Source organism: Ptychodera flava (assembly GCF_041260155.1).
Source record: "Ptychodera flava strain L36383 chromosome 3 unlocalized genomic scaffold, AS_Pfla_20210202 Scaffold_25__1_contigs__length_14229661_pilon, whole genome shotgun sequence".
Classification (NCBI taxonomy): Eukaryota; Metazoa; Hemichordata; class Enteropneusta; family Ptychoderidae; genus Ptychodera; species Ptychodera flava.
Genome location: NW_027248279.1, coordinates 9938147 through 9950143, shown reverse-complemented (window position 1 = coordinate 9950143; position 11997 = coordinate 9938147). Strand labels below are relative to the sequence as shown.

The 11997-nt window shown below is 39.0% G+C and overlaps 2 protein-coding genes across 2 annotated transcripts; one reads left to right on the top strand and one right to left on the bottom strand.

Annotated features, from left to right (window-relative positions):
- The first annotated feature begins 41 nt into the window (after window positions 1-41).
- Window positions 42-9023, top strand: LOC139125409 (uncharacterized). The gene is made up of 3 exons (XM_070691495.1): window positions 42-52; window positions 7181-7989; window positions 8203-9023. Exons 1-3 carry the CDS (start codon window positions 42-44, stop codon window positions 9021-9023), a joined length of 1641 nt encoding a protein of 546 aa, XP_070547596.1.
- Window positions 9024-9836: 813 nt separating this feature from the next.
- LOC139125408 (uncharacterized) lies at window positions 9837-10616 on the bottom strand. Its single transcript, XM_070691494.1, has one exon. It carries the CDS (start codon window positions 10614-10616, stop codon window positions 9837-9839), a length of 780 nt encoding a protein of 259 aa, XP_070547595.1.
- Window positions 10617-11997: the final 1381 nt, after the last annotated feature.

Genomic DNA, 11997 nt, shown 5'->3' with positions numbered 1-11997 from the left:
AAAGCTAACAAACGTTGGACTATGTTACCCTTCACGTCAGAATGCGCATCAGGTAAGGTATTCATACTCTGGAGAATTTTAGGATTTTTAACTCACGTGTGAACTCGTGAGCTAATGTCATAGCGATGTCTGTCTGTCCGTGTGTGTGTGTGTGTGTGTGTGTGTGTGTGTGTGTGTGTGTCTATCTGTTTACTCGATAACTCACTCAAAAGCGCCTGAACGGATTTAAGTCAGATTTAATGAAATCCGTGCAAATGATGGTCCGACAGATATCTGACAGTGTTGTGAAGCATTTAGTAGTGTGAAGTTAATTAAGGGTTCATTTGCATATATAATGAACTGCGTAACTAGTGATATAACTCTGAAATTACGTCGCCAAATTTGTGAAACCTGCTACAGATATTGATCTGATAAATATCTAATTGTCAAATGAAGCACCGAGCAGTTTCAAGTTAATAAATAGCTCATTTGCTTAATATCAATACTGGCATCCTTATTTTGAGATGTATCATGTTTTGTCTAACGAATGCAATTCCAAAATTTCCTTAAATTACGTGAAGTATACAGTGAGTTGAGCAAACGAGAAAAAACGAGAAACGCCATTTATCTTGCTGTTCATTGCTCGATTACATGAATGCCTGTATGTCTTTTTCGCTGCTTTGTAGCATAAATAAATTTGTCCAGTACGAGGTCTGCCACAGGATTTCCATATGCTAAACCAAAACCTTTACCTATTACTTGTCACAAGACAATCATTATTCCACCACTTATTTTTCTTGAAACGGCCTTTATAACGTTGATGACTATCAGAAATAACCATCTGACATGAATTATGCATGATATCAGCAACGTCATTACACATGGTATCTACAACTTTACATTCTCCATCTCTTCTCTTAACATCATCAATATTACAAGTCTTTAATGACATAGCCTCCTGAGTTACATAATTACTATAGGCAGAACATATTCTGTCATCCGACCAGTTAACAGCAGGATATTTACGTGTTCTATCAAGGTTATCATCAGCACCAACATATGAAGCAGAATTAAAAGAGAAATGAAGAGTTTTACATTGCGGAAAATGATCACTTACTTATGAAAGACAAATCAGACGTTGTATTACAGTTCTTAATGAGATCAATAGCCATACCAGAGCAGAAAACATGGTCAATATAAGATTTAGAAATCTTGTTAAAATATGTGTATGTAACATTTTCTGCAAAATTAAAGTTACTACCTGGAATTCATTATAGCATAAAAAATCATACAGTATGTAGATATGTTTTGTACATGGGTGTTTCCGGTACCAGTATTTATCGAGCTGACTGCCACTGGGTAATAAAGCATTCGTATCACCCACAACCATTACAGGCGACGAATCCACGTTATCAATTGCAGATTGTAAAATATCTAACGTTTCACACAAAAGATCAATTTGCCCAGAATGACCATTATAATTAGGTTAATACACTCCAAAAATTGTTAGAACAATTCGCCCGCTAGCAATCAATTGAACACCAGATATTCTATCAGAGTCAACAGCAATTGGTTTATAAGAGATACCCGAAACTCTTTTTGCAATGAAACCAATGCCGCCGTAAGGACGGCCGGACATAAGTTCTTCCGGGTTAATACGAGATTTTATATGTAACCATATGTTTTTGTCAATAAACTGCATATTGAGACCTGGCAATTCCTGGGTCGTGAGCCAGTGTTCGCTGACAAACTAAAGATCGCAATTATTATCATTAAAATGTTGTCAATAAAACCACAAGATGATTTCAAACCCTAAGCTTACAGTTATAAGAGCAAACACTAAAATCCATTTGGTATCTATCGAAATTCCCATTGTCAGAAAATAACAAAAAAAAACTATTCACAGACGTCCTCCACCAAACGTCTCAAGCTGGTTATGCTAGCGCTGTTGTAGATAAGATCGTTGAGCAGCATTATCCAAATTAAACATCAAATGATGATATCCTGATGGCGATGACCTAGTGTGTTGAAGCGATTATTCGATTGATAACGGTGACCATGTGACTTAGGGCGATTATTTCGAACAACGTTAGCCGAATTCTGTGATCTGTCTTTGTAGTGACGAATGCGAGTGCCTTTGGGCCAGTTGTTGCCATTAAAAAACAATATCTTCGTCATCTGTGGAGTCCACACATACACAAAAGGAAGACTGGCCTGGTATTCTAAGTGTTAATTTAATGACCTCAGTGTCACTCCAATGCTGGGAAGATGATTTCTAATGTCGTCAACAGAAGTTTGAATATCCAGTTTACCAATATAAACCGCACAAAGACGATTGCAGTGCTGCTCGATGACATTGGGCAGGATGACATGGGGCACTGAAATAGCGAAATTACGTGAACCTGTACCAACGACCTCTGAATACTGCGTTGTGGCCAGATTCCGCTACATGCAAATTAGGGTGTGCGTCCAAAGCAGCTGGTACATTTTCTGATGATGTAGTATCACCTGTAACTTGGACTGTTGTTGCAACTACTTCATCAACTGGTGAATTTGTTGAATTCTGCATATTCTCCTCAATGTTTTCAAGATTGCTATGATGATTAGTTTGAACAGCAGGGACACCGTGTCGAAAGTCTCACTTCCAGACTGGCAACTATCTCGCGAAGTAAAGTAATCTCACTTGTTAGGGTAGACGTAGCAGTAGATAATTGTGTAACCGTGTCACGTAGAAAAATACAAGTTTCTGTTAGTTCTGATGATTCTGTTAGACTTTATATCATAGTTTCATCATTAGCCATCTCAATAACTGTACCGACGGGTTTCAAGGCTTTCGCTAGTCGTTTATCAAGTCTCTTATTTGCAAGCGAGTAACCTATGAAAATATGTCTTCAGCTATAAGTTCGACTTTTCTCCTGTCAAACATCTCATAGTTCTGATATTCAGGGAACATGTCTTGGAATCGTTCATAAATTTGAAGCCTTATTGATAACAGTTTGCCCTTCCGACACTGGGCAGGTGACTCAAGCTCAAGCAGAAATTCGAATATTTCTCTGTTATCATAATGGTATACATGCGATATATCATTACAAAAAGTAGAAGTAAATATATTGACATCCATTGTAGCAAAAAACCGTTCAAAATGGACAAATAGGAATTAGCAGCATCGTTTACGAGCAGAGCGTCTGTTGTGACCTGCGATTGCGTCATAGTTGTTAGAGAGGTCTCCCAATCAGGTCTTTCATGACGCTGAGCACACCTGTCTTAATTCTGCACACACATCACACAGAAATTGGTCGCTGGATGGCGTGAATAATGGGACATGCAGAACGCATGCTACATTTCTCGCATTTCCTAGATATTATTTCTTGCTCAAAATACACCAATATTCGTGGAAATTGTAGCAAAATAGCACTTCCAGTAGATGGACAGTACCTTTAAATATCCGAAACTACTCTTTGTAGACTGCAACTGCTCAAACGGCTGACAAAATCGTGAAGTTTTACGGAGCCAAATCAAATACGTTGTGTTGCTGTTAGCGCCCTCATATCGCCTATCTCCTATTTAATAGGAAATGTCAACTATGGCAGCATTTTACAAGTGGTATAGCCGCAAACTGATGACAACAAAACCGCCGTACACAAGACACAGACGCCCCGTAATTGCGGCACTAACTAATAAGGTTAAAATAAAATATAAATTTGCATTTTTCTTCAATCACTGTCACAATTTCTGACTGCTTAGTTTTTGTGTCGGGTGAAGTAAAGTGGAGGCCAGGAATTGGGGTTAGCTGAGCAGATTGTCGAAACGGAGCGAGCGTAAGCGAGCGGAGTTCCAACAATTAGGTCAGCTAACCCCAATTCCTGGTTCCCACTGTACTTCACCCGATACAAAATCAAGCAAATGAAGACCATCACAGACATTTGAGGGTTAGGGTTAGTTAGTGCATGTGATCGCGGCAATAATTCCGTCTCGTTCCGGGAACAATATGTCCCCTCTCACGTTTTATTCATCAAATATGTTGTCATGCACAAACTGACCCCGACGGCAATGGCCATATTGACCTATTTTCAGTATAGCACTTGCCAAAGACGGCACACTGTTACGTAACAGAATTCTCAGTTCATTCAAATGCAGATAATAATTAATATGACGGCCAAAAAAACTTTGTATGTTTCATTTAAATTTGCATTACTTCTTCTACAGACCAAAAGTCACACCTGTACATTAGTTCAAACTCTGTTATCGATTGGTTTAATTTTTTCCAGAAATTTGTTTCCTTTATCTTTGCGATCAAGCCTCCCAATATATTTTTCGCCCGACTGTATTGTGGAAATTTATAAATCCACGGATGTAAAAAATCGTCAATAATGTATTCAAGTTCCTTAAGTGCAAATACAGCTTGAGTCGACACAGTGACAGACATTTGGTGATTGGAATCATTGGTTGCGATATTTGTGCTTGCTTTTTAATTTCTGTTGACCGACGTAATGTCAATGCTTTATCGATTTGTTCCTCCAGGTTCCAGTATTATTTTGATGAAGGGGAGGGGGGGCTTGTACATCGTTGTCCAAGTCTCCTCAGTTCTTTCATTTCACCGCTAATCATTGTCTTCATTTTGTGGATCCTCAAACCTTCGCCTACACCAACAACTTTGAAGGCATGTGGATGCATGCCAAACTTGGGCGGGCTTCACATCTTCAAACTTATTTCCAACTTATCTTTATGAGTTTCATGTGGCGGAAGCGTTTGGGCATCAAAGCTAAGGCGTGGATGTCACTTGTTCAACATATTTCATTCCTTTATCCTTTGAGTTAACAGCCCCCTTCATCGATTCAACACTGCACATAACACCATATTGTGCCAAATGTTTTGGGACGGTCTAAAAACTAATGTCACGCCTAAGTTTACGGCTCAAGAGGCAACTGCCGCTGTTGTGTGACACTGGGAATGCACAAACCAGACGAAAAAATGAGTTCGTGGTAGTGACAGTATATGCATCCTAAATCATTAAATTGGCAGCGAATTTCGTTTGCTTCTGTACTTAATTCACTTCGTCGATCGGTGGAATTTTTATAATGTAATTTTCGGGGCATATCCAACGAATTGTTGCTCACGTTTTCATCTACAATAGCTATGAAATATTGCATTTCGTAAAGTAAAGTAAGCCTTTATTGAAATCGTATCCCAGTTGGGATCTTGATCATAAAGTACAATAAAGGTTTTGCAAAAAACAACAATAAAAGAGTGTATGTATGTATATAATATATAATATATATATATATATATATATATATATATATATATATATATATATATATATATATATATGAGGTCAACATATTACAGGTTCATAAATAGTTTACTTTGTTTTTTTCATTTTGTCTTGTCTGAGTTTAAAACATGTATGTATGTATTTTCCCAATTCACATAGTGATGCTTTATCTGTCCTTGAAAAGATGCTTATAAGGTCTTGTGTACCTCTGAATGCGTTTTTACAAATGTTTAGTTTACTGAAAAAATCGTGTCTAATGTCTGTGTAGCCTTTGCAATGAAAGAGAAAATGTATCTCATCTTCTACTTGTTTGTTTTGGCAAATTGGGCATGCTCTGTCTATGACATCAAGGTTTCTATATGTACCTGTTTCTATGTGTAGTATGTGTGCACTAATGCGTAACTTGCACAGGGCTGATCTGTGATCTGGGTTTTTTATACTAATGCGTAACTTGCACAGGGCTGATCTGTGATCTGGGTTTTTTATAACCTTAAGGTAGCTTTCGAGAGAGAAATCTTTTTTCAACTCTCTGTATGTGCGAAGTTTATTTTAGGGTTCCCTTGTCTGGTATCATCATGAATCAAATGCACACTTTTCAAATAGCTGTTTAACTTTTACATCATCTTGAGTGATGAACCACTTTTATACAAAGTGTATCGTGTCGAAAACGGAACGCACACCTTTTCATATTTTTAAAAAGGCAGCAAATAACATAAGTCAATAATAAATCTCAAACACAAAGTTTTCAACATATAAAACATTCTAAACAAGCGACAATTTTATGCGTTAACTGTGCAAATACAACAAATAAGATGAAAAAAATATTTGAACAAAAATCTTAATACAATGATGCAGACTCATCTGTGCAGACATACTTTATTCTTGTAGCTAAATACTTTGTAAATTTCAGGTGCAGTACAAAGTATTTAGCTACAAGAATAACAAACACGGCAATGCAAAGAAAAAAAAATAAAGATGACCTAATTTCCATAAGTACGAACCTGGCATCTTTGACGTCACCAGTTTGTGGCTATACCACTTATAAAATGGTGCCGTCATCATTTTATTTAATGTTATTTATTTCAACTCGTAATAATTGTACATTATTGTCATTTTACGACTTATCCGGACACCAAACTTGCTAATTACCCAGCAATGTCGCTGACGACATTGAGACTTTGTTCGGTAATTACCAAAGCACTTCGTTGATTCAACGTGAACCAGAGTGAAGATCGGGTTGCATTCGCTTCATGGCGCCAGGGAGTATGCAGCTGCTGATAAGATAATTTTCACGATGGCATAAACTATTTTGTTACAGGGGTTGATGAACCACACAGCACTTGGGAATAAAGCAATGTTTACGAGATAGTTTTATGCACTAAATAATAGTAATGACATTGTAAAAACAAAATAAAAGTAGTTGCATCCGTATAAAATTGTTTTTGTGTCCTCATTTTGATACTGAAATACTTTGTAAAAAACGAAGAAAGGCATTTCTTCCAAACTTGTCCCAAAACCTCCTACATTGAGAATGGTCAGTTTCCAAAGAGCTTTCACTTCAAATTTTGAGCGGTAAACGTCTGACTTTGGTGTGTCTCACACTCATCGCATGCATACTTCAACACTTCATATTTCCTGGAAACATGTATCAGTTTCAAATATCTTATCGTGGGAGAACGCGGCAGGTATACACTGAGGAAAACTTCAAAAGTTACACCGATCTTTTGACGTTTATAGCCGAGAAAATACCATCTCTCCAAGGTGCGACCTTTCAATTACAGTATGTGAATGACGAAGGAACTGTCATCACACTAAGTGACAATGATTACGATTTGCAAGATGCTTACAGATGTGCTGTACCGATCCCAAACGCGGATTATCTACGACTGAAACTTCTCGTAAGTGAAGGCTGTTCTCCAGCGGCAGGTCACATGGTCGGCAAACGGACAAACGTGAAGCTCGATCCCGCATCAGTGAATATCAAAGTGACGAGCACACAGAAAGCGGAAGTGGACGAAGTGTACGCGCTAGAGAACTTGGTCCTCAGTTCGAGAAAGAAATTCAGCCCAAAAAGTGGAAGGAAAAAAAGGAAGATGAACTTCTCGATGAATTAGCTTCACTAAAGAATGAAAAAGTTGCCGTAATCGCTCAGAAAAATGAAATGAACAGGCCGGTAACTGAAGCTAAACCAGTTGGACGCAACCTGAGGAGCACGTGTAACCTATGTCATCGCCGTGGTCACAAATCCACCGGCAACAGGAATAGTGAAGGGTGCCTTCTCGGCGAGCCATGCAAGGGATATATATTCTGTGGCCGGCAGGATAAACATAAACACGACTTTATGGCCCGATTAAAGAAACTCAAAGAAAAAGAAAGCCAACTGACGAAGGACATAGCACTAAAAGAAGACGAAGTAAAACAACTTCACGACTTTCAAAGCAGATCAACAAGTGTGTTCACTACCACGTTAACACCGAGAATGATTGCCGCCTTCCCAGAACGTTACAGTTGCCGAACCCAGTCGGGAAAAGTCTCACTCCAGCGTGATATCAGTATTTTGAGGCAAGGTTATAACAACAAAGCGAAGAACATTCCTGCTCCTTCGACCATTCAAGCTGATCGGGAAGAATTTTCTAGAGTTATCAAAGAACAGATGAAGCTCATGAAGTTAGAAAACGACACTATTACTAACTCGGATGAAGAGTCTTGCACTAAAATTTACAACATTTTAATGAGTAAGTACCTTTCATGTTTTTTATAACCATTTTAGATGGCAACGCAAAAAAGTTGGCAAATCTGCCGCGGAAAGTGTATTTTTACTTGTACGTATATATCAGCCTCGCCTCGGAAAGATGTTTGTTTTTTGAATGTGTCAGTTCACACGGTTGTCAAGAACTATTTTGTCTGACAGATTACTCAACTAAGCTTACATGTTTCATTTTCATCAGCATCTCCTGTGAAGAGTGGTGAAGAAAATGCAGTTTCTGATGTTGAAATGAAAGCAAGCTGCACGGGCAAGCGCACCAAAAAAAGTCTCAGGAGTACCCGCAAAGCCGTCGCCCGTCCGCCTCCCAGCGATAAGACCTGTGCAAATGACGTCAATTTGCCGTCCTCATCGGATGAAGAGGAAGTTGTGCCTCGGCGAAAATCGAAACCCGATCGGAATTTCTATCCCTACACTCCACCATGGTATCCGTACGGCTTCCCTACACCAGTAGGGTACATGTCGCCGCCAACAGCTATTCACTCTCAATATGACTACTTTCATCGGCCCATGCAAGTTATCCCGCCCACAAGACCATCGCCAATGCCTTTTCGGGAGGGAATTTATCCAGGCTATGGAATGGGATTTTTGCCACAACAAGTCACTGGACATCAAAATACTGGAAACGTAATGGGTAGTCAGTTTGTCGAAAATCCCCCACCTCGGGCCCCAGAAATTTTGAGTTCATTTCCAATGCCGTCCCGTCCCCGCGACAACCAGCTTCAGAGTCGCACCAGCGAAACGATGACTGCTGTTCGTCAGTTTACTGACAACACGGGTAATACGTCCAAAGTGGCGTCAAGTGATTATCAACGACAATTAGGACGAGATCGGTTGACGGAGACGCATACTAACATTGCGCCCCAACCAGAGCCCCAAACACCGCCAACCATAACGAATGTATCTCACAACAGTGATGGAGCTAATGAAAATACGTCAAATAACGCACTGTTTGAGGCCGCGTTGCTCCTTCAGAATCAGACACCAACTACGGTACCAAAATAGACAAACACAAGCGCTGCGTCTCAGTTGATCAAGTTCATTCTCACGTGGTTGTTCGCGATGTGTAATATACTGTTCAACGAAGTCGAACTTTTGTTGGACGAGAGCTGAGACGATGACAGTTATTTGCTTTTGACAGACAAGGTTCATTTCTTTAAAAAGGCTATTATTATTGAAGTTGTTGAGGTTTGTTGGAGGAGTTTTTACATGTTGTATTTACTAAGCGTGTTTCGTTTTCAATTTCTTGCCGAAAGAGTCACTTGTAGTCGTATACAATACTACAATAGGCATTTTACATAGTTCAGATATCCACATTCTCAAAAGTATCCGGATGTAAATCCAGTGTGTTTCTCTACCTGTAAACTGGTAACGGAGTTTTTTGTTGTATTAGTCAATGTTTATCTGGGTTTTTTTTTCATTAAAAGGTTGTTCCTTCTCTCTATTTTATCAAGTGCTTTATAAGTGTACTCTATGTGATGAGTGGTTCTGTGTGAATGGACATGGACGTAAAATACATGTAACATCCAAGGTGGGAGGGGAGTGCAAATTTAGGATCGAGATATGGAACATTTTTAATGTGAAGCAGTAACACTGTCTTTATTTCAACCAAAACGAAATTATTACAATTAAAATACTTTGTCATGTCAATGACAAATTTTATTCTCATCACAAGCTTTGAAACAACATCGAGTCGAGCGTATCAGTATGTGACGCGAGCATTACGGAACATGTTCACATTCTCGTCTCTTCCTGAGATAGCGCGGCTAAATATGCCCTAACTATTTGTTACACATACACTGCAAGTCTGCACAGGTTTCAAAAGAGTGGAAATCCGCAACATCTGAACAAATTTCGAGACATCTGTGGTGTGATTTCAGAAACTGCTTCAATGATGGCAGTTTCGGTGAACTCGACGGCGAAAATGTCATGTTTACGCAGATATCCTTTGATGGACCGAAAGCACAACTCACAAGTATTGAACTCAGGGCAGTACGGTGGTTGAAATACCAAATTAACCTGCCGCTCCTGTAAAAGTTGGCGCAAATAGGGTTCCGCCAATCTGCCGTGATGGAAGCCACAGTTGTCCATTACAACTGTGTCGCCAGGGATCAAAATAGGCTGTCCATCTTCATCGGTGACTTCCATTGCCTCCTCGAAAAAATGAATCATTTCGAGTCCGTTGGACGGTCCGTCGAGAACATTGAAATGATCTACTCCACGCGCACAGTGCAGTAGATTGATCGTGTAATTCACATCGGAAGTGTAGCGTTGAACTTCCACGGCGGGACGTCCCCTTCGACTGTGACCATATTGTCTGTTTGCAGTTGTTTTTTTGACACCAGTTTCGTCGTCGAAGAAATGTACGGTTTGAGGGTTGAGTTGAGACATCGCGTCGATATATTCGAAAATTCTCTGCAAATTTCTCTCCGTTTGCTGTTCTCTGGCAACGTTCTGTATCCGCTTGAAAGAGTAATTGAGATCATCGCGTAGGATTTTGCTTATCGTGCACACTCCTGGAAGATTTTCGTCATTGCACAATCCTTGCCGAAGTAATTGTCTTCGATTTCCGAGGAAGTAATCGATGGTTTGTTCCATTTCAGAAACTCAACAAATTCAACAACGTCTGGTCGTCTTTTAGACCGTCGCCTTCTACCTCTTTCCAAGCTTGAACCAAACCTGTTGTCTCAAAATGAGTCCGGATGTCATACACTGTGCTCTTCGGTATATGCAACAGTTTAGAGATTTTACGTATACTGTTTCCGTCCGCGGACAGTTCAACGATCTTCGTTCGTACGTTTATATCAGTTTCCTTAGACATACTGAACTTCGAACCAAGAGCTGCAGTCACCGTCCATGCACTAGGAAATAACGGATTCAAACACACGCTCTCTCTCGCGAATGACAGCGTGTGGAGAGCGGCAAATGCAGACGGTGCGTGTAATGCTATGCTGAAAAACCGTTGAATTTGCCGCGTAAAGAACGATGAACACAGTGGACAATTCGAACAAACCATTTGAAATAGTTACATATAAAGCAGAGCAAACGTGTGTGTATTTATTTTTGTTGTACTGAAACGAAGAAGACCACGGAAATCACACATCACTAGTTTTTTTCTGATTATTACCGGTCGTTATTTTTTTGAAATATCTATATGTATAATACAAAAGTGTTGAGGGGTGCATAAACCCCTGTAACAAAATAGTTCATGCCATCGTGAAAATTATCTTATCAGCTCCCTGCCACCAACGAAGCGAATGCAACCCGATCTTCACTCTAGTGTCAACTTGAATCAACGAAGTGCTTTGGTAATTACCGATCGAAGTCTCGATGTCGTCAGCGACATTGCTGGGTAATTAGCAAGTTTGGTGTCCGGATAAGTCGTAAAATCACAATAACAGAACATATAGAATGAAAAGCGCTGTTCAACGAAACAACTAATTAATTTGTGTAACCAGTTTGAATATATAGTTTGCATGATTTAAAGACATTCATACTTCCCATAAATATTTGAAAGAAAATGTTTACTCTAATTTTATGAAAATCGACTAAAGCAACAGAGCATAGTTGTAAAAGTTTTCTTTTTTAATAGATTATTCATTTAATGTAATAATTGTATTTAATGTAACAACTTTAAGTTAAAACTTTTTGAAAGTAACACTACTTGAACTAATTTTGGATAATTTGATATCGTATTAATATTTGTGAAATCTGCAAATTAAGTTCATCAACTTTTCTTTGTTTGCAATACACTTGTTTAAACGGTTAATTTGTTATATTGCGACTTAAGCTACAGGTCATCTATTGATTTAATAACACTGTATATATGTAGCCTTTAAGATAGACGGAGAACTATAATCAATTATTTCGGTCTAGGAAATGGATTTGACCAGCAGCCTTGCTATTTTACTGTATACTATAACCCTACATCCGAATATAGATACGATTTCTGTATTTTGTTATTCGTTGTGCCATACTA